Here is a 24,699-nt window from a genome sequence, read left to right as displayed (position 1 = left end):
AAAATCTGATAAGTACTTTATCAATCAAAGGTATTGAGTTGATCATCCAAATCCAAGCCTAGATGGCTTCACTGGTGAATTTTAACAAATACTTAGAAAGAAATATGAAAAATGAAATACTTTCTGGCTCATTTTATGAAACTAACAATGTTAATGGCAAAATCTTAAAAACTATATATTTAAAATGATATGCCAATATCATTCAGGATCACAGATGCAACTGAATCCAGAAATATATAATGTCCTTATGTTTATATATAATGTTTAACTGAGGACGTAAAGTTTTAATTTAGAAAAAGTGAATAGTTAAGTTTTACTATGCAAAAAATAGAGGGAAGTAACAACCTATGTTCATTTCACTGGATACAAGTCAAAACAAAACAAAAATGAACAAAAGTTATCATCTATCCAGGATCAAAACTGTCAACAAAGCTGAAACAGAAGGCATATTTTACCTAACACATGTTATCTACAAAAAGGTTAGAGCTACAATTTTCAACTGTAAAAATACCGCAAGCTTTCCTCCATGTTTGGGAATGAAGGAAGGTTCCTACACTCACTATTTGTACTCAGCCTTATCTAGATACTAGCCACTGAAGTAAACAAAAGGTATAAAAATTGGAAAGGAAGAAGTAAAACTCTTTAAGCAGGTGATATAATGATTATATTCACAAAAATCACAAAGAATTTATAAAACAACTAAAACTAATAATTTACCAAGATAGCAGGGAATATCATAAAATTTATATTAGAAGCAAAAACTAATAATTTAAAAATAGTAAATTTATAATATTGTTGAAAACAAGATAAATGCATAGAGAAAATGTGGTATTTGCAGTATATACAACAAAATACTACTCAGACATAAAAAAGGATAAATGAGGCATTTTTAGGTAAATGGATGCAACTTGAGATGATAATGTTAAGTGACATAAATCAGACACACAAGTTTAAATATCACATTGTTTCTCTGGAGTGAGAAACCTAAAGTATAAACGGGGCAAAATGGAGGACAGATATTAGGAAGCAGGAAGAACATTTTCAAATGGGAAGGGGAACAAGAGATGGGAGAGAGGAAAGGAAAGTAAGGGAAAAGGGATTGAAAGGCAAAAAATGGAAATAGAGCTTTTATAAATGAGGAGGGGAAGAAAGGTTGAGGGAGAGGAGGGGTAGAGGACAAAAAAAGGAGGAATTAAGATATGCCAGGTATGCCAATCCCCTGTGGTGAATGTGACTCTCTACACTGTGAACACACAGTACTAACAAAAAGTATGTGAAATACTGTGGAAAGCATAGATTATTTAGGAATAAATTTAACAAAAGGAATACAAGACCTTGCCCTGAAAATATACAATGCTGCTGACAGAAATTAAAGAATACCTAAAAATGAACAGAAGAACCATATTCAAGAAATGGAAGACTCAGTATTGTTCAATATTCAGTTTGATGTGTCAGCTTGAAGAGACTAACAAATGAGTTCTTAGATTTACATGGAACTGTAAATAACCCATGTGATATCCTCCTCCATGAATAAGCACAGAATTTGAGTGAAAATACCTAATCTGTCTCACTGTTTATAAAAACTACAGTACAAAAGACAGTAGGGTACTGGCATAAGGACCCATAAACAGATCAGCGGAATAGAATAAGAAGCTCAGAAATACACTCCCATGGTCACTGGTTTCCATCAAAGGTTCTAAAGTAATCTGTGGAGAGAGAAAAAATATCTTTTAACAAGTAGTCCTGGAAAGAGTGGACACTGATACAGGGAAAAATGGGCTCGACCTTTGTTTTAGTCCATTATCTGTCCCTGAAACAAGATACTTGAGACTGGGTAATATATGAAGAACAGAGGTTTCTTTGGCTAACAGTTCCCAAGGCTGGGAAGTCTGAGAACACAGCAGCAGCCCTTGCCCAGAGTTTGGTGAGGGACTTCTGATTGCATTATAACATGAGGAGGGCACCACACGGAGACACTGCAAGCATGCAGCTCAGGACTCTCCTTCTCTTTTTATAAAGCCACTAATGCCATTATGGAGGCCCTAGACCTCAGGATCTCAAGGAATCCTATGTATCTGTCAAAGGCCCTTCCTCCAAATAACATGAACATACAAATCTGGGGATTAAACTTCCAATGCATGCATTTTTGAAAGACACAGTCAAATCACAGAAATTTTATGTCACATCATACACAAAAAATGCATTTGAGATGCATCATGGACTTTAACCATAAATGAAAATCCTGAAAATGATGCCCCATCACAATGTAAAACTTCCGTTATCACAAGTCTCTATGAAGAAAACATGCAAACCATAAACTGAGCTGAGTAAATATTTGCAGAATATAAATCTACCAGAAGACCTGGATCTTAGATAAGTCTTAGAATCAGTTTAAGGACTTGAGCTTCACAACTGATGACAGGTATATGAAAAATTGCACAAAACTATTAATTATCAGGAAGACATCAATTAATATCACAAAAATGCATCAAAATGACTAGTAAACATAAAAGAAAATCTGGCAGCACCAGATACTGATGAAGACATAAGACACCTACAACCAGGCATGTCTTATCTGCGGATATGTTAAAAGGTACAACCAGTTTGGAAAAAAAGCAGAGGAGGTTCTTATAAAACTAAACATTCATCAATTTTAATACAAGTATTTTATCCAAGAGAAATGGAAATACACAATCACAAAATGACTTCTATAGAAATATTCACAGCAATTTAATTTACAATAACCCAAAACAGGAAACTTCACAAGCAAATGGATTAACTATGCTACATTCAGGTAAGGGATTATTATTCAGCAATAAAAAGAAATAAGCTGCTGATACATACACAGCAGTATGTTTGAATTACATACATGGATACTTAAAAAAAGGATAAACAGGAAGAGATTTATATAAAATTAGAACAGATGACAATTTTGAACATATGTGTGCCAAGCATTGTTCCAAGCACCAAGTATGGATAATCTCATTTAATTTTTAACCATCCAACTCCAAAATAGAAACAAGCAAAGTGAAGTGAAAAGACAGGTTGCCCACTTGACTCATGAGACTCAAATGTGTTTTCTTAGGGCTCCATAACTCACACTAGTCATACAGAAAAGACAGAATTACTAAAGTCACTAAGTAAACGTTTGATTAACTTCACATGTGTTTGTATGAAGTAGGTGCTAAGAGAAAATAACTCTAGGAAATACCAAACAGAATATAAATCCGAATCTGCATCCTTGTGAGTTAGGTTAACACATATACAGTGAGACCTCACTGTCTTACCTTAGGAAACTGTTTTACAGGAATTAACACTTTCTGTCCCAGCTTCATGTTCTTATTAATCACCACATCAATGTACTTTTCTTCATCCTTGCCTTCTCCTTTTTGAAACTTTTCTATTTCTGTGGAGGCAAAAAGATAACCATGAAGTGTATGACACAGAACTGCAGAAGCTAGAAGTTCTGGTTAGCTTGGATGTGGCATGAAATAAAATGTAAAAATATGAACTATTAAATTGCTATTAGTTTTTCCATCAATGACACATTCCCTATTTTATCAATGAATTTTCATAAATGGAAAAAATGCATACATCATGGATTGTCAAGTCTTAACTGCTAATGGAGGGGAATTGGATTAAATAAAAATAAAAATAAAGTTCTTTGGGGCCTTCTGGAATCCTAGAGCAAGGCTGATCAAATGACAAAGAAAAGTCAGAAAGCATTCTCAGTTCAGCATTACAAAGCACTGACATCCCTATTTATCAATCTTGCCGGGTTTTCCATAGCTTATACAATTAAGAACTGACTCTAAGATGGCATTAAAAGCCCTTACCTTCCATCAGTCACCTCCCCAACCAAATCTTACCTCCTCACATGTAACATTACCAACTACATGCTAATGTTTTTCTTCATGCTCTTCGCTCTACTTGTAATGTTACAATGATGATCTCATCTTGATCTTTCAAAGCTCGACCTCATTAAATCTCATTTTTCTTGTGCAATTGTCCCTTTCAGTGGAGCAGCAGAAATGGGGGAATCAATCATTCCTACCTTGATAGTCATAAAGCACTTTATGTGCCATTCAACTACTATTCCTAAATGGGGAAAGAATGTGCACCTCTACCACCAGAACAAAACTTCTTCTTAGGTTAAACCTTTATGTTCATCCAAGAGTTTACTGTGTGCAAATTTCAGAGTCTAGAAATACGAGCAGGCTGTTTCATTCACTCCACTCATGTTGGTGGCATAAGAGGCACACAACTGAGTACTAGGTGGGTCTATTACCTTCTGTGGACCAGTTGTTTTGTAACAGCAGCATGGGGAGGAGCCAAATCTGGCATCAGAAATGGCATCAGTTGTACGGAGGGAAAACTGTATTACCCACTTTGCTTATTAAGATAGGAATATTTAAGAATTTAATAGGTGCTTTTCCTGGACTAGGCACCTCACACTCATGACATAATTCAATCCCCAAAACAGACAAGGCAGGAGGATAAGAGAGGTGATGTGACAACTGGCAAAGGCAGGATTTACACCCCAGGCTCGTATGACTCTGAGGACAGTATGCCACTGTAGTCTTTCTCACAATTTCTATGTTGTATCAAAAAGAAAATAAGATTTTCATTGCACCTTATGGTAAAAGGAGGATGTGTTCAAAGCAAAGGCTTCAGATTTAGAGATTCATTTACCACTAAAGCAGCCAAAAAGCCTCATGATATTACTGGAGAATTTTTACTCCAACGTACTGTGGCCTCCAATTTCTTAACAAATTTATTAAAAACAATAATTTTCAATGCACGACAAGGAATTGTTATAATTTAAAGACAGGAAGATTTCAAGAGTCCTCAATCTACTAATAATTGTGAAATTCTATAAAATATACTTGCTTGGATTCAGATTCTTCATGTTTAACACTAGAATATCTAAGGATTTGGTTCTAGGTTCTAAAACATGCAAAAGGGAAGAGGATCAAGAGATGGAAAGAAGGGAAGGGAAGAGGATGAGAAAAGAATTAAGATGTATTATGTATGTATGTACATATTATGTATGTACCAACTCCCCAAAATGAACGTATCCTTTATGTACTACAAACATGTACCAATCAATAGCAATAATAATAAACATTTAAAAATAGAATGTTGAGGTCTTATGTGATCTGTGTATGCTGACAAAACTCTCTCTTTGACCAAACTTAGTAACAGCAATCAAGGTGTTTTCCTGAGCTTTGTGAGTCACCACAGCATATTATCAGACGTAAGGAAGGGAGACAACAGTGAAACTCTAATCAGTGTACTGAGCCAGGCGGAAGTGTGGGTGGCACAGGCACAGTACACAGTGAAGCAGAGCACTCTTGTGGGATGGAGCCCAAAAAGCTCATGTGTGCGCCACCTGGGTGCAGGGTCTGAGCTAACTCCAGTGGGACTGCAGGATACACAACTGGAGCAGGAGAAGAGGATAGTGTTGGCCAATGTTGTGCAAGAGGAATTAATACAGATAGTGAGGGAGAAGGCAGAAGGGGAGAGTCAGAAGACAGGAAGGACCCCTGGGTAAAGGCAGAGGAAACTAACCCACAGCACTGAAGCTACAGGAACAGAGAAGTACTGAGTCGCCACACTAAGGAGTCCCATTTCCTTGTACTATAGAAACTTTTGATCTGTATGGAAATAATACATAGTGAAAGAGAAGGTACCTTTAATTTGTATAGATTTTTTTCTATATGCACAAGATCAATTTAAAACAGTATAACAGAATATAAAATTATTTTATAAGAAGTGGTTAACTTCTATTGTGTATACTTTTGAGGAATTATTTAGTATTTTAGAAATTTTGCATTTATAAAGAAACACATTATTTGAAATTACAGAACTAATGGTAAAAATGAACCTAATTATCTCTGTTTTTCAATAAAGAGTAGAAGTCACACATCAGCTGTTTTTTGAAGTGTAATAATTCATGACTTCAGCTTTAATTAGTAGAGGAAATAAATCCAATCATTTATTACCTACCTATGAGATAATCAGAAGTATCTTTCACATAGTAAAAAGAGTCAATAAAATTAGATACATCAAAACATCCTTAAAATAATGTTTATATGTGTATGTGTGTCAAAATAGATCTAATTGCCTTCTTCCTTTTCAAATAACAAAAAATTTTTGAGAATTCACACCAGATGCACAATTTTACATTAAATTCTATAAAAGCTAAATTTCAAATATTCCTCTTTCCATGAGTAACATTTAACATTTTGAGAATGTGTAAGATTGTAAAATTAGAAAAATTCTGTATCCTACCATATATCAAAGTTTGAACATACCCATATTACACAAGAAAATCTATTTTAAAAACACCTAATTTGCTCTCTAGACACAGAGTCCACTTAAAAAACTGAAGTTGCTAAAACACATTATTGTTAACTTAAATAAAGCCTTAAATTGGGCTGGGATTTAACTAAGTGGTTCCAGTGCCTGCCTTGCAAGGTAAAAGACCTGAGTTTGATCCCAGGTACCAAAATAACAACAACAACAATAAAACAATAAGCCTTAAATTATGTTGTAATACAATGCTTCAGTCCTTACAATTTATCTTTAAAAGTCTGTGTGAGCCTCACACAAGGCTGAAAGCATGCAGTTTGTACCCCCTGGACCTGCTGCAACACACAGCAATGCAGACAGCCCTGGCACCCATTTCTGGGGTTCAACAAATCTGGTTTAAATCATGGCTGCTCTACTTCTCTCAGGCCTTCATGCCTTTCAAGCGCAAGACAAAACTGGTCAAGACTTTAATTTTATTAGATACCATTCAATCAACAATTTTGTATTTTCCACTTAATTGAGGATTGTGAGTAGCATATTTTCATGAAATCCAATAAAATGTAAAGTAAAAAATAGCAACAACTGTGCCAGATGTTCTATAATGCCTCAAGAAAGCCACCCTGTATTTATGCCTATTTTACAATGAGAATAATATATTCTAAAATCCATGCAACCTGGGAAGAGAAGAACCTGATGGCTGTAGTTAACTACATGATCTGCAGTTAACTACAGCAAAGGAAGGCCAACCAATAGAAATAAATCTAATCAGATTTTTTGGGTCAAATGCATAGAGGATTTGACTTTTATTAATCCCAGATTATATCTGGTTTTATACAGCTTCGCAAACCAATACCATCTCCCAGATCAGAAATAACCAAATATGTGATTAAAGTTTTAGATAATTAAAATGCTGCATTTTCAAACCACAAATACCAATTACTGTCATTGCAGAAATAGTTTCATAACAGTGTAAATATCTGCTTCATTTTTGTTCGCTAATTTGTTTTCACCCTGATACAGTATAGTTTCCTAAGTAATGGCCACTTCTCTAGTTAAACTTCCAAATATAAAAAAAGAGCAAAATAAAAGATAATAGGAAACAAAGAGATCTTTTGCAAAAGGGAAGGGAGGTAAGATCCTTCTTTACCTATTTTCTTCAGAATTTATCATGAATGGATATTGAATTTAATCAAAGGATTTTTCTGTGTCTACTAAGAAGGTCAGCTGAATTTTGTTCTTACTTCTGTTTATGTGATATATTGCATCTATTGATTTACATATGTTGAACCATCCTTGCATCCCAACAGGAAAAAAGCCAAAGAAAATAAACATTCTGGGCTCAATTCTGGGCCCTGCCAATCTTCTGCTAGTGACCACAAACATACGCTCCTGAACCCAACCAGAAGGCAGAGGGTATGGGCAATGCTGATGCAGCCCTTACCCATCCACATCAGCCTCCTGGGCACAGAGAGGGCAGAGAGGGCTGGAAGGGGGACCAGGAAAGGTATTAAGGTCTCCAACACTACCTCTGCAGCAAATTGAAGAGTTCAGTTTTTGAACTTCCTTTGAACCCCAAAGGTTCCATTTGAGCTGCATGCATATGAAATTACACAACAAAATGCTAAAAGATAATGAAAATTATTTTAGAAATCACTTGTTACAAAAGCAATAATTATTATTACTTTGTTGAGAATGACTCATGCAATACAAGGCCGTGTATTTGACTTGAATAATCCCTTTAGTCATAATCACGTCCATTTTACAGTCACATCCTGAGGATTCACATGTTTAAGAAATTAGCAAAAGGTTAGGCAGCTAATAACTAACCAGAATCAGGATTCAAACCCATATTTATCAATCACTTCCCAGCCTTCTAGCTAAGATCAAGTATAGCAAAACCGTACTTATCTGACTTCAAATGCCCATACTTTACTTCTTTTTTAACTATAAAAAATACATAATTAAATTTGGTACCTTAACCATTTTGAAGGGTACAGTTCAGTGGTGTCAAACACAATTACATCATTGGGGAAGAAATCAACCTTTTTATCTTGCAAAACTGAAACTCTATACCCATTAGAGAACTGCTTCACGCTTTTCCTTCCCTACTGCCACTGGTAGCCACCATTCTACCACCTTCGGTCTCTATGAATCTGACTACTTAAGTGCTCTCACACAGGTAGAATGTACTGTAGCTGTCTTTTCGTACCAGTTTATTTCCATTATTAGAGTATCTCTGATGTCCTAGGAACATGTGACTCTACTTCCTTCCTTTAAGACTAAATAATGTCCCACGGCATGAACATACCATACTTTGTTTTTCACTCACTTGTCTGTGAACATTTGGATTATTTCTACCTCTCAGCTACTGTGAATAAGTAAAGAGTATGCCTTTTAATTTCTTTTGTATTTCTTTCGTCTAGAAGTGACATGTGAAAATGTTCTGGAAGCCATAAATCCCAAGTTATGAGCAAGGGATTTTCTTAATGCAGCTCTATCTGCTCATCCTTCTACCTGATTTTCCCAGTGTACAGTAAAGCTCTTCGGTGAGAAATATGTTTCAGGGTCATAAAAACAGCTTCAAACTGAAGAACCTCAATGCTGGTGACCTTCAGTGAGGTCTGAAAATGGAGTTAAAGGAGCACTTGGAATTTTGTGTGGCATCAGAGGTGGTTCAAGGCTCAGACCCCAAAGAAAAAGTAAAGAAAGATTCTTCTACTTACTAAGTAAATTACAGGGTTCAGTAACTACAAGGAGTTACAGAAGTCATGTTTGCAAAGGTGATTAACTCAAAGTACTTTAAGGTCCTGTGTGCTTCTTCCATATTCCAACAGATCAATTTCCATAGTTTAAAATGAATGCAAAAATGGATACTCTAGCCCAGAACCTGAAAAGAGACAACAATGGCAAATGGGTTCACTGTTTGTCAACCCAGGCCCCTTTGATGCACTGCTGACTGCTGAATTCTGAACAGCCATTAACAGTAAGAGCTCTGCAAGAAGACAGCAAAAGGCAAAATCTCAGAGAGGAAAAACCCTGGAACTCTCCTGGGTAGACTCTAACTGCCCAAGTGTAAACCCTATGCTGGCACTCGTTCCATGGCTGTCAAAGAGTAATCTAAATTCCAAAACAGGAGAAATAATACCATCTACCCTCTAGATCATGATGAGGATTAAACAACGAATATTAGCAAAGTAGGTACGATCATAATAACCTACTGCAAGCATTTATCAAGTAACATAAATGTCTATACAAGATAGTAAGTTCTTGAAGGGTGATATATTTTCTAATATAACCCTTAACAGCTTCCCTGAGTGGTACTTGGTCAGCGAGTTTGTTTAGGTACTGACTGTCCCCAGCATCACCAGGGCAGGTGTCAATGAATCCATTTCAATCAATCCATTCTTGTACTGAATAAATTTGATAAAACTGTCCTTTTTATATGTCCTGTTATATTATCTTGTAAAAATCAACAAAAAATAGGCAACTTTGTCATCCTTTACTTAAATAACTGGACTGGTAAGTGGTTAACTCCATATACATGGAGCAACACAGGAAACAGAACTCTGTGTAACTCTAGAACACCAACCTTCCTCTCTTCCCACAGGTGAGCCGATGATACTCTCACAACGCCCTGTTTTGTTGTACCACATTTGCACCACAGCATACCTTACAGAAATGCCTACTTTTTGCTCACATTTATTCCACACCAAACAAGGATGTAACCTATGGAAGGTAGGAACTTGTATCTACTAGACTACAGTCCAATATTTATCACTGACATAGAAAGGGTTTCATAAATGTTTTCTAAACAATTGAATAAAGGAAAGAAATAATAAATATTTTAAATTAAATTGGAACAAGCATAGTGAGTTTATAAAGAATGAGTAGTCAGTGCTAAAAAGTGCTCTTCTAAAAGCTGTAACAGATTTTTAAAGGTACTGAATAAAAACTAATAAAAGGGTCAGAAAAGTTTAAGTGAATAATGCAGTTCAGGCTATACAATAAAGTGTTAACAAAGTCAAAAGAATCCTTTGCTGCTTTCCAGAAAACCTTAACTCAGGAATTATAATTAAAAGACAGGTGTTAACGTAGATCTATAGTAAGGTGCATATGATAACAGAATTAATAGTACCCACGTTCAACTTTCAGGTATCTATACTGAAAGAACACAACAGTCCAACTGGGGGAGTAACACTGATCTCAAAAGATATGTAAACAGCAACCACAGCCACTATAAATTCTAATGGACAGATTAGTAAAATGTTACTCTGGCTAATACCTGATTAAGAAATTGTTTAACCTCCAACATTACAAATGTTTTCACTAAGAAATGACTTTATTTAAATAATCTAAATCTAACTGAACACCTACTACATTCAAACTGAGTTGAATACACTTAAATCTGCCCAAACTAGATTGATTCATGCAGCTCATAATCTTGCAAAGAATGTTGCATAAGCAGAAATGAAAGGGAGAGCTGGGTAGAGATATCTATCGCCGTCTAATAAGAATGAAAAATCTCATCATAAATACAGATAAATACATCTCCATCAGGGCAGAAGGAAACAGTAGCCTAAATATTCAGAATTCCAGAAAGTAAAATATTTTTACAAGCATAGAACAACTATCTTTACACAAAATGTCCTTGAATATGCATAAACATTGAGATTAAAATGTATACACAAGCAAATGACAGCCAAATTCCTCTAGAAGGGAAATTAACTGTATCCATCACATTGGATAAACAACAAAAATATAACTATCATACTGGCAGCTAAACTTATTTGATGACTTTTTATAGTTAATTTCTGTAACAATGTCACAGTGTAGAAATGATTTACACAGTACAGAAAGGCAACATCTGCTTAAAGACATCCAATCTCTTACACAAGTGGGATTCAGGATTCCAATCCTTGTTTGTCTTATTTCTAAGTCCATGCTCCTTTTGCTTTCTTAGGTTTTGAAAAAGAGGTCCTAATTATGAATTAGTAAAAAGTGCTTTGTACTATTAACACATTTCAGGGAAAACTAACCAAGTCATCACCAGTACCAAAACAAAGGTTTTATCAAAGTACTTTGAAAACTATATTACATAATGCAAATAGGTCAGTTTTTTCCACTTTTTTTTGCGGGGGGTACTGGAGATCGAACTTGGGTCCTTGCACTTGCAAGGTAGGCAGCACAACCACTGAGCCAAATTCATAGCCCCTGCAAATAGGTCATTTTTATTTACTTCACAGTGTACCTACTTTGTGTCAGTTATTTTATTTTGTTAAAATTATCCTAACTGGTAAGCCACCAGCTGAGACAGCTCTAGATTAAAGCCTTGTGTTCCTACAAAAACAAACAAACAAACAAAAACTGAAATGCAACTCAGAATGCAGGATCAGAGCCTTGGAAAAGGGCACTTAAGGTTCTCTAATCAGACACAGGCAACAAATTCAACTAGGACTTTGCATTTTAACCAATAAAATATTGTCTTATTTCCCTAAACAGAAATCTTTGCCCAGTGCTCACTTCACATAATGTCCTCAAGATCTGAAGAACCTGAATAAGCTTAAGAATGTTCCACTGAGCATACATACCACATTTTATTAGCACATTCATCCATGTTGGACATTTGGTTCCATGTCTTGGCTAATGTGAATAATGATGTAATAAATACTGCAAGGCAGGTATGCCTTTGACACACTGATTTTATTTCCTTTGAATAAATACCTAGTAGTAGGATTACTGAATCATGCAGTAGTTCTATTCTTAATCTTTTGAGGAATCTCTATCATGATTTTTCCTAATGTCTATACTAATTTGCATTCCTACCAACAGTATGTAAAGGTTTCCATTTGTGCACATCTTTGCCAACACTTGTCTTTGTATTTTATACTGTCATCTTCTCTTTAACTATATGCAGTTGTTCGTTCACCAAACAAGGGACATTATGGCAGAAAAGAGAAAAACAAAGAGAAAAAATACAGTTATTTAATACCTCAATAAAATAGAAAATTGTGCCCTAAATAAACAGAAACACTCAGAGGCCTTTAGAAATGAGATTAATGAGGGCCGGGGATTTAGATCAGCGGTTCAGTGGCCTGCCTTGCAAGTGCAAGGACCCGAGTTCAATCCCCAGTACTCCCCCTCAAAAAAAGAGAATAATGAATCTTGGCATTAAATCCTAACAATTTTAATATAAACAAATTAAAAGGTTTGTCACAATTTAAAACCAATGAAGAGCAAAAGTAAAAATTAGAAGGAAATGAACAAGTTCGGTAATTCTCACATTGTAGACACTACACTAGAGGCTTTATATACATTTAGTCTTTGTAAGTTCTCAGGACAGAAATTATCCAGTCCCTTTTATTACACCCAGTAAGTGACACAGCTAAAATCTGACTGTATAAGATTATCTGATTCAAAGTGCTGCTTACTCCCCAAAACATTATCCTACAAACTGTTGTCTTCAAAATGAAATGAAATATTTCAAGCAACAAGTAAACAAAACAGATGAAGCTTCACCTCTAGGTACTACAAGGACTTCTACAAAGGTAGTAAATTAGTTGTACTCATTGAATGCACTCTGTCTGCTGAGAAATATAACAAAAGCAAAAGAGGAAGTTAAACACACAACAAATGTAAAACAGTGCAAACTAATTTCCATCACCCACACAGGTGAAGAAACAAATAAGTAGCTCAGGTTCACCCACAATTTTATTGGGTCTAACAAGAAATACCAGCCAGACATATTTCTCTACTATTGACCCATTTTCATCTGGTCGCAAGAAAAATTCTTATAACTTTAGCATATGCGCTGCCGAAGCAAGCACAAAAAAATTCTTATAAATGATAAATGTTTATTTGAAAGTATTGGAAAGACTGGCTCAGCATCTACTTAAATCTCCCAAAGGGGCAAACAGGAATACAGACTACACAAGAGAAAAAAAGAGGCTAGGGCTTGTTCGGAAACAATACCTCCATTGGCTCTTCCAAACAACTGAAGACTACTCTGAATATAACCCAGTGTATTTCTCAAATATATATTTAATAAATCCACAAAAGAAATACATGCATTTTGTTAAGTTAATAGAGACTTAAGGTCAGTAACACTGGGAGTAAGGAATGATAATAAAAGAAAATTTACTTTTTAGTTACACCTAAGGGTTAAGCCACATTTCTCACTTTTAATTGCAAATATCATTAAGTATACTGCAAAAGACCAGCTATCTTAAACAATTATCAGACTCCAGAGGTCACCAATTAGAACCCTGCAAGGATTTGAATTAAAAAGGGTTTTATGATTAGGTGAAGTAATGATCCAAGAAAGAGATTAGTTCTGTTCAGACTGCACTCATTATAAAATCCATTTCCTTTGTGTGAAGATTCAATGTCTTTCTCATTTATCCTGCTGACTTTATCACACTTTGAGATAGAAATATGACTGTACTAATGATATTCTATAACAGCCATATAATACAAGCATTTTTCTCTCTATTACTTTCATATCTAATAAGGTTATAAATGAATATTTTCTATTCGTTAGATGTACAATACAGTGACAGACTATTTAAAATAAAAGCAAAGTGGAACTTATCACTCTGTTGCCATAGATTTTCTAGTCAGCTTCATAATAAGTACCTCTTTACACAACAAAAAGTGGGGATAAATTGGGAAGGAGGGGGAGCTTAAGACACTAAATCATATTTTTATGATGGTATTAAAGGGTAACTTTTATAAAGATAATTCTGAAGATAAAAAGCATGGCCAGGCACTGAAACTAAATTCCAAAGAATATATCTCTGGTGATGTTTAATAAACATCCCCCCAAAAAAATATGCTACCACAATGAAAATGGTTTGAAAATGGAACCCAACACACAGCTTAATGTGATTACAAAACATACATGATACCTAAAACATCCTTATTTCCCTGATGCTCAATATCTTGTTCCTCTTAGCCACCTGAAAATGCCAGCCATAAAACACCTTTAAAAGCAAAATACAGATGAGATTGGGCACATTAAAGATGGTATGGGGAAGGGATTAAAAAACAAAGAGTGGAAGGGAAAAAATGGAAACAAAGCTTGTGTAAGTGCAGAGGGGAAGAAGGGTTGAAAGGAGGGAAGGGAAATAAGAAAAAATAGGAGAATTGATATATATTATGTACAGGTACAAATTCCCTATGATGCATGTCAGCATTGTGAATGACAAATATGTACTAATAAAATTTTTTTAAAAAAAGTAAAATCCTGGCCCAGGAGGGGAGGGGGAAATACAATTGCAACAGAAACATACATCCTGTCACTCAAATGTAATCATGATAGACAAGACACTGCTGAAAAATCAATTTGCATATACTTTAATAGTCACAGCCACCAAGGGCATGAAATAACTGAGTACAAATCTATACAGTTACTGAAAATGAGGACTATTCTTCTCTGTCAACCTAAAGCTAGGCAGAGAATTATTCCTCTAGGTCACTCTCTAGGTACATTTCAGACACTGCTTGTCCTGTGAGTCAGATGCCATCTCTTTGCCGTGGACATCCCTGCTGAAGGTTTTCTCTAGGGATCTGTCACGTTGGGCATAAATATTCACATAGTTATTCATTTAAGTCACCAAACGATCTTGAAAAAAAAAATTAACTACATCAAGGGCATTCAGTGGGGTCTATTTGTTTTTATTATGTCCTTCAACTGTCATAAAGTATTTAGTTAAGCAATTATTCAGTCTAGTGGGTCTCAGTTGCCAAACCTATTAATGGTAGCCTGCTCTACTTTAAGGTTACAGATTGCTTGCTATACTAAAGAGCTGCCTATGTGGGCAAGTTAATGACAGAATGGAGGAATAAATACCTCTCTTTAACCAAAACTAATGAGGAATACCTTAGGTAGATATTTGTCTTCTATTCTCTTGTCTTAAATATAGGAGGTAGGATAATTCGATGGTGCATGCTACCAAGGAGTAGCCAATTAAGAAGATGACCACACCAAGACTAACTCAGGGCCAAAACTCCAGAAGAGTTCCTTCAAATCAGTTATAAGAACTTATAGATAACTTTAACAACCATGGTTGCTGCTCACCAAATGGCCACAAAAGAGAGACGATCACTGTTGGGAAGTGGGGAGGGCTGAAGGGGATCAGTGGGATAAAGTACACAAGAGCTTGGTAGAGAAGGCGATAATAGAATATTGTTGATCAGCAATGTCTCACAAAACCAGCTGAATAAACTAAAAATACTTACCCTAAAGGAGAACTGAGTCAGGAGAGAAGAAAACCCACACACAAATATTTCTGTACATCATGTAAGAGAGTCTTAAATTCAGTTGGTAAGGCCAATGGTAGAATTAGGACCAAAAGGTAGATTACACTTAAAGGAACTCTAGTTCAAATTACAGAGTTGAAGATTTTAACACGATACACTTGCCAAAGTAGTCATCAGCTGTTTTACAGAGATTTTTAAGTTCATCAATGGAGCCCTGTCTGGCAGAGTCTGGCTGCGATGTTATACAAAGAATTCAATCCTCTGACAGTATGATAAACTTGAAGGATCCTTCTAATCATGATGTTTACATACACATATACCATTTGTCTCACTGACTAGATCTCAGGCACACACAACTCTGCTATTCATCATCAGCCCAGAACCTGGATCCGTATGTTGTACGCAACTTGCATTCAAAACATATCTGTTAAGTGAACAAGCGGAACACCGGAGGGAGAAAAAAATGAAGGAAGGGACAAGAGAAAAAAATGAAAACAGAATGAAAAAATGGAAACAAAAGTTTTTGTACATAGAGAGGGGAGGACCCTGGAGGTGGGAATGGGAAAAAATAAAATTAAGTTTATTTTTAAAAAACAGTGAATAAGTGATGGGATTCTTCACAGGAGGCACAATGAGACTGATAAACATTTACAGAACAGCCAAAGTTTGAATGAACAAAAGTGAAAACATTACAGAACAGCCCGGCCAAAATTCGAATTAACAGAAATGGAAGCTACTTATATCTTTCATTTCCACCAACAAACCACCTACATCAGTCATTAAACTACTGTCTCTTAGCTTCACAGCTTCTGTTCTACACCGTGTTCCAGAATGTGCAGGAGTTTCTCCTCTGCAGCGGCTGCCTCCAAGGTTCTCCATGGGCCATGCCAGGACTTGCTCCTTCCTGTTTTCCTTCTAGGTCCTGGCCCAGACCACACTAGCATTACCATTCTGAATCCTGGCAGGTCCAGAGATTATTTTTTCTCCCATATCTCCAAAAGGATACTCACCATACCTCTCAGGAAGGACCCTATCCTCAGAGGTCTTTGACGCAGCCTGTGAGGTCCCTATTCAAGCTCTGGGATAGCAATGCTAATTATTCTTGGTGTCAGCCCAAAAGAGCACTTTCTCCAAGTTGCCTCCCTTGGTTTATCCAGCCTCAGGAGTGATGGTCTGCTGCAGAGCTCCCATGGTATTATCTCTGAGTTCCTTAGCATTTCCCATTTTCTTTTCAGTCACCCAGCACCCATCTAACCAACACTTTATATTAAATCATCTAGGCTGAAGCACCTGGTGTGACTTCTATTTACCTGACTGACTGATACACTTCTTGGTGACTTGGTGATGTAGAATGGAAAGTCCTTAGGGATCCACAGGCTAGAGAGTGGGATTGAGGGTTACGTTCCAAGCATCATGTCAGGCCTTACAGAGGGTCGACAGGCCCCAATGACCATGAGCAGGATGTCGGAGGAGCAGACATGGTATGGGAAGGGTGGACCTGACCCTAAACTCCAGAGAATCTCGGGCAAGTCACTGACCTCAGTGAGTTCCACTTTCTTCCTTCATACATATGGAGGATACCAGGTATTGTGTAACCTATTCCACACTCCTGGGGTTAGAAGTCACAATCTAATGATAATGACATCATTCTGATGGAATTCCTCTAATAGGATACTGCCTGAAAAGTGAAATAAGTTTCTTTAGACATGTGATTCATTAATGAGAATAAGACTCTAAAGCAAAGGCCGGACAAGTGTCCCCAGGCATGCAGTCTATTTCTGCACCTGCTGACTGACAGTGCCTCTGTGTGACATCCTCAGGCTCTCTGTGTCTGAGAGCACTGAGAGCAGAAGTGACGGAAGTACTCCTGCAGTGAGGTTCCTCTTTAGTACCAGCTTCTCCCCTGTAGGGTCATGATGACCATCATCAGAGTGGGGAAATGGCTTCTACATAATGACAGCAGCATGGGTGCTCTCTATACAATGGAAGCAGAGTGAATATTCCTACAGGCAAAATTATTTGAGATAAATTTCTGATTTCCCATGTGAAAAGCATAGGAGGACCATATAATCGGAATAGGTGCAGGTGATGTTTACCTTAAGAAGTATACCTATCAGCAATCTAATTTGAGAAGCAAATTGTAAATTTCTATGAATATAGAACCATTCTACACATTATTCACAGGGAAAGTGCTTATCATCTTCAAAACATTTGCTATTCCAGGAACTAATTAAGTTTACAAACTGTGTTGTGAATACCAGAAGGCAATAGATGTACAAATCATATTGTTAATTATGCCTCTGACAAAGAAACTGTATTACAGGTATTACATACAAATGCTACAACCAGCCAAGTCCTTTAAATTTCATGATTTCAAGCTTGGGAAAAAATGAAGCCAAAACATGAGCATAAGATGAATGTAAAACTAAGTTGCTTAGAGGAAAATGCAAAAATACCCTTAAGTGAATGCTTAATGGAGCTGTTTTGTCACCTGTTTTTGCTATGGCACTCCCAGAAGAGTGTATTAACCTACAGCCTCCAAACAGGCACAACTGTCTAGCTTTTTGACATCTGAAATAAGGTAGTATAAATTTACAATAATATAGAAGGAACAGCTCAACGTTAGCAAGACTTCAAGTAATAAAAAATATGGGTTAAAGTCACAAACCAACACTTCCATATGACACTGGGGAAAAAGAAGAGCAAGTCCAAGGGAGCTTCTGGTCACCTTGACTATCAATTAGGAATATCAATATTGATAGTAAGAAATAATGGCACACTTTAAGTGCCAGCCCTAGAAACCACATATAACAAACTCTAACCTCTTCTACCAAAGGTTCTTGATATTAGTGTGAGGAAAAAAATAAATAAAGTTAAATAAAAATATAATATTAGTATAGTTAGAATCAATTAAATTCACAAAGACTAAGGTAGAATCACAGTAACCTCAGATTTTCTTATACTCAGTAAATCAATAAACTGTAGTCTTTCCACCGAGAAGGATATCATTGTGGCAAAATTAGAACACTGAACATAAAATCAGAGGTTCCCAAATGCATCTGTCATTACTCACCCCTTGACAGGGGTTTACTTGGGTGAGTTAATTACCCTACCTGAAAATGAGTTTCATTATCTATAACACAGGCATCACTGATCACCTCTGTGTAAGTCAGCTTTTCCATTTCTGTGACAGAATACCTGAAAACAATCAACTTAAAGGGGAGATGTTTATTTGACTCATGCTTTCAGTGGTCTCACTCCATGATGGGCTGCTTCCATGGCCTCTGGACCACACAGTGGAGGAATGCTGTTCACCTCATGGTGACCAAGAAGCAGAGAAAAAGAGGGTAGCATGCGGCATCCTACCTGAAAATGAGTTTCATTATCTATAACACAGGCATCACTGATCACCTCTGTGTAAGTCAGCTTTTCCATTTCTGTGACAGAATACCTGAAAACAATCAACTTAAAGGGGAGATGTTTATTTGACTCATGCTTTCAGTGGTCTCACTCCATGATGGGCTGCTTCCATGGCCTCTGGACCACACAGTGGAGGAATGCTGTTCACCTCATGGTGACCAAGAAGCAGAGAAAAGAGGGTAAGGCATGCGGCATGTCCAGTTACCTTCTTGGGCCGTACCTCCCACAGTTTCCACCTTCTCCTAATATGTTAGTTCATTCAATGATGTGTTGACCAATGGATTAACAAAGAGATGAAGTCAAAGCCCTCACCATCCAGTCGCTTCCCCCAAAGATCCATCTCTGAACCCTGCTGCATTAGGGTCCAAGCCTTTAACACATGAGCCTTTGGGTGACATTTTGATCCAATCCATAACAATCTCACTTGATGTGGAAATTAAATGAGATCACATGTAAAATATGTTCAGAATCAAAAGAAGATCTGAAAATACCAGCAAGGCCATAGCAAAGGGCACAAAGTAATTCTTATCTAGGAGAGACTGTAAGCAGCAAGAGTAAGTTACAGAGTGACAGGTCATCACAGGGAACCTTTCTAACTCTGATTAACTGGGGACTGGCCAAGCTTCACTTTTTGCCTTAATAGCTGGGCTAGCTTTCTTAAGCGTAGAACTTCTGAGAGGAAAACAGAATCTGCTCCCTTCCCAAAGTAGTCACGGTGGAGAGGGATACAAAAGAGTTTCAGTAAAGCAATGAAGAGAAATGTATACATTCACAATCTGTATGCAAACTGTGCTTCTATAATAACGTAATAAGGAAATAGCAAATGGGAAAGTATCTGCATAGCATCTACTATGCCACTCCGGCACTAAAAATAAACACAGAGGCATTCAGGGATCACTCAGAAGAGAATCAAAATCATGTAGAGCAACACTGCCATGAACTGTCAGTGCTGACAGTAAGATCTTCTGTCTGCGCAGCTCACGATGTAGTTGCTGGCCTCATGGGGACACTGAGCAGTAGACATGTGGTTAGTCGCCCAAAGAACTGAATTTCATTATGATCAAATTAAAATAGCCTTGTAGGCTAAAAGCTTTCACATAACACATCCAGAATAAAGTTAAAAGTCAAAAAGAAAGGAAAAAGGCATGTAACCAGCAGTAAGAGCTGCCACTAAGTTCAGACATTCGTTATTTTATTTGACAATTTACTAAGTGCCGACCAATTATCATTACACACAAGGTTCCAAGCAGCAGCTTGAGGGTGTGAACAAAGTATGTGTGGACCTGGGAGGGAGACAGCCCTGGCTAGGTTCAAAAGAAAACTTAAGTTACTATATAAAATAATACTGAATGTATTTCCCAGGAAATATATGTTTTAGTCAAGATTACACATGCATACACACAATGAAAGGTACATATTTCAAGTACTTTCAGAAAAGTTCAAATGAAATATTACAAAAACTATAGCAGGCAGCAAATACTTCTAGATAAAAATAAAATAAATCAAGGAGCTGCACAGCAAAGGACACCACTAACAGCAAAGAAACAACAAACATAATGGGAGGAAATTTTGTAGCTACTCCTCAAAGGACTAATATCTAGGAAATACACAGAACTCAAAACAACTAGACCTCCTCCAAGTTTAAAAAAAACAATTAAAACTATGTATCTGAACTAATAATAGACAATTCTTATATGAAAAAATACAAATGACCAATAAATACAAGAAAAATGTTGAATATATCTCTCCATTTAAGAAACACAAACTAAAACAACACTGAGATTTCATCTTAATCTAGAAAGAATGTCTATCATCAAGAAATCAACCAATAGCAAATGCTGGTGAAAATGTGGGGAGAAAGGAACCCTGCCCCGTTGTTGGTGGGACTGCAAACACATACTACCATATGGAAATCAGTATGGAGATTTCTCCAGATACTAAAATAGATTCCATTTGATCCAGCTGTTGCCATTCCAGGTATCTTTCCAAAAGAGTTGTACAAATCATGTCACAATGATAAATGCATACCCATGTTTATAGCAATGCAATTAATAACAGTCAAATCTTGGGAACAGCTAATATGCCCATCAACAAATAAATAGATTTGAAGTGTGGTATTTATACACAAGGGAGTATTAGTCTGCCATAAAAAATAAAAAGACATTAAATAAAAGAAAATAGAGAAAAAAAGGTACTGTAATCTAGTGTGAACAATGTTACCTAAAAGTGTACCTCGACTTAGAACAACTCTCATACATATGTTCTTCAGCTTATTCGTCTGGTTTTCAATCTGTATATATGATAATTAATGTTATAAGGTCTTTAAAAGATAAACAAGTGAATCTGACACTGGAAAAACAAAAGGAGAGTGGGGGGAGAACTAAAATGTGTTATGTACAAGTATTACTCCTCTGCAGTGAACGTAATCATTATTATTAATCTGCAAATATGTATAAATTTAAAACAATCAAAGGGAAAACTTCTGAGTTTGTAGTACTGCAGCTGTAACTAAGCGACGGCTTGGGTATGTGAGGGACAGCCCATGTCCCAGGACAGCACAAGCAAAACATTGTGGCTATGCCGCTGTCATGCTTTCAAAGAACATACAAGACAAAAGAGGAAGTTGAAAAGCTGCACAGGCTGGAGACAGCCTGCAAAGGTCTTTTAATGTTAGGCCAAGTTCCTTTCACTCCTGCTACAGACTTCTCAAGTGTAGGGAGGCACTGATACAAGGCAGAGCAGGAGAAGATTCATGCTCAGTAGGAGAGAAAACTACAACACAGCAATACTCTGAGGTTGCTCTATTCTATCTGATTACTGAATGATTATCACTGTTTACTTCAAGATCCAAGTACTTTAATAAACAAAGATGTTACGGAAAGGATAACATATTGTGTGTATTATTGTACATTTTCAAAGTGATTTTTTAGACCCTCTATAGCCCTTGCAACCAACTACCTGCCATTAGAAGAGTGAAGCACACTGAAGATGTCAACAACATACAAAAATTGCCAGGTGCGCTAATATGTGTCTCAGCAAAATACTCACATAGTATACATTAAATCCAGCACCACAGGCTGCAGACTGCAAAAGGGGTGAATTCCTTCAGAATAGTACCCACAAGGTGACTCTGCAAGGATGAACCTACTCTGCGATTAAAATTAAGACAGTGGGGCAAGCAGAGGAACCACTGAGCTAAATCCCACTCTATGCTATCTATGAACGAATAATTTAAAAACCCTTATATTCCAACTTTAAGTCAGAAAGAATTGACAAAACGCATTTTTAGACAATTGGCAATATAACTATAAATCTTACTGAAGGATGGATAAAAATGTTTTGTATTTCTTGTCTTTGGTTCTTCCACCTCAAATCTGCTGAATTCAATCAGGTTTCCATCAAACACATTCAGATATCTTAAGTATTCTCTAATACTAGATTCATGCTCAATAATTACATTAGCCCACAGAAACAATACACTGAAACACAAACTTTTCCCAAGAAAAAAAATCACATTGTAACGGCATTTTATGTGGGCTTTAAAAAGCCCAAATGCTAAGACATCACACCTTTATGTACATTCAGGCGCAAGCAATGGGGAGGTTCAAAGGCCCTCAACTCTAAAAGACAGCAACAGCAACACCAAAGCAAGGAAAGCAGCTCAAAGTTCAGCCAGTTTTGTTTCAGGTGTATAAATTAAACGTCTGTTCAACCGTCAGCTGTATTGGACAACTTAAAAACTGAAGCAGATGGGAGCTAGCACATACTGAGAACCACCTGAGCACACATGCACATTCAGGCTTTTGAAAGAAACTGGCAACCTATGAGGGAAGCAGACAAGTGCAGAAGGCTCTTTTCCTGTCCATTAAGCCAGTAAGCAAAGAAAGAGGTACGGAATCTATTTCTGATCAACAGTGTCCCTGACTGATTACAGTGATGGTTGCCATATTCTTTGGGGAGAATATGTAACTCAAGAAAGTACTGTATAATAAATAGAAGTCTCCACTAATTCCTGGCCAATCATTTTAGTCATCTTTCAAAATCATTCATCCTAATGCTACTTGGTACCAGTTAGCATAAGCTATTTACATCTGTCTTATTTGTGGCACATCCCAGACTCACATTAGTACCCACTGACTATACCAAGTTCTGCACTGAATAAAAATATGTTACATAAAAGAATCTTAAATGTTCATAAAATTTGACCTCCCTTTTGATTTTCTATGAACTAGCTAACTGACCTTAACTAAATTACAGGCTTCCTGAGGGTCCTCGGGTTTCTGGGTTGGTTGTTATTATTTATTCTATTTTATTTACTTATTTTTGTTAACATCAATATAAGGCTGGCCTTGAACTATGTTGCCTGGGGAAGGCCTAAAACTCACAGTGATCCTCCTGCCTCAGCCTCCTGTGTGCTGGGATTACAGGTGTGTATCACCAATCCTGTCTCTCAGATTTCTTCACTTCTAGGAAACAGTCTCCGAGCTCCCTACCACTTCCTGCAACCCAGCCAAGACGTACAGTTGAGGACTGGGACCTCTTGAGCAGAGCAAGTGGTGACTGTTGCTGCTTTAAGGGACAGCTGCTCCTCCTGCCACTTCCGTGAACTCCATAGAAGTTCTTAGGAGCGCCTCACACCCTACTAAGAACATGAGAGTTTTATTTGCTTAGCTGGAGCAGGTTTCTACTCTTTGGAAATGAAGAACTGGCCGAGCTCACACTCTTTTCCCATTTCTTGTTTAGGGCTGATTCGGACCCAGCAGCTGCAGTGACTTCCAAGGTTCAGAGACACCTTTCTCAGCAATAAGAACACTGCCATGCAGTATGACAATGTGGCTATTTACAAAACCCTGAAGGGCCACTGTACTTACTATAGAATCTCATCACAACAGAATTACCAACTCTAAACTTTATTTTAAATGTACTAGATTATTTTTTATCACTTAAACTTTGCAGGAGTTAAAGGGATAAGAACTCTGACATGAGGAGGAACATGTAAAAGGAAAATTAAGCTTTTAAAAACATTGCTATCTAATAAAAAGGGGTCTTTTATCAAACAAACAAAAAAAAAACAAGAAAAAAATCACCTTTGCAAGGTTAAAAACTCAGAAAGAGAATGCAAATAGGATGAATGCATTTAAAACACTCTGATGTTTCTAGAGTGAAAATTAACAACTTTAAGTAACTGCAACGATAGAAGGCACTAAGATGCACAGAAAATGTGCCATTACAAAAATATGACCTGCTGGCTACCTCCCGTACCACGGTTTTATAGCTTCAAAAAGGGGAAATTACACTGTGAGATCAAGTTCCAGATAAGGAAAGAGTTTCATTATGTATTTGTTTAGGTAAAGTGCACATGCACACACAGAGACAGGTTTATTAGTTTTAATAGCATGGAAGTATATGACAAGAAAGGTTCATTTAAGAGTTGGCAGAAGTAGATTTAAGGCCCAGCCCCAGCATTTAACAACTGCATGACTTTGGCCAATTTATTTACTCTAGAACTTTCCACTTATTAATTGACAAATGTAAATAATACTGTCTAATATCAAGACTGTTGTAAGGAACTAAAATAGAAAAAAAAAGTTTAACCAGCATACATTGGTACCACCTACCAATACTGTCCTTACAGTTCACGTATGAAATCTAAAGTGGCACTAGTGAAGGGAGAGGGAGGGAGGGAGAGGAGGGGGGCAGAGGCAG

General features: G+C 36.8%; 1 protein-coding gene across 3 annotated transcripts in view; it reads right to left on the bottom strand.

Moving 5' to 3' along the window:
• Nucleotides 1–24,699, bottom strand: part of Khdrbs3 (KH RNA binding domain containing, signal transduction associated 3) — a 166,503-nt gene that overhangs the window by 106,493 nt on the left and 35,311 nt on the right. For all 3 annotated transcript variants that reach the window (XM_010629626.3, XM_033760860.1, XM_033760861.1), the window contains exon 2: nucleotides 3,288–3,406. In XM_010629626.3, the coding sequence (XP_010627928.1) occupies nucleotides 3,288–3,406 (119 nt within the window). The remainder of the gene's footprint in view (nucleotides 1–3,287; nucleotides 3,407–24,699) is intronic.

Source organism: Fukomys damarensis, unplaced genomic scaffold, assembly GCF_012274545.1.
Source record: "Fukomys damarensis isolate Sample0158 unplaced genomic scaffold, DMR_v1.0_HiC HiC_scaffold_5, whole genome shotgun sequence".
In the NCBI taxonomy this organism is placed as follows: Eukaryota; Metazoa; Chordata; class Mammalia; order Rodentia; family Bathyergidae; genus Fukomys; species Fukomys damarensis.
Note: the sequence above shows the minus strand (reverse complement) of the source record. Positions and strands in the feature narration are given on the sequence as shown.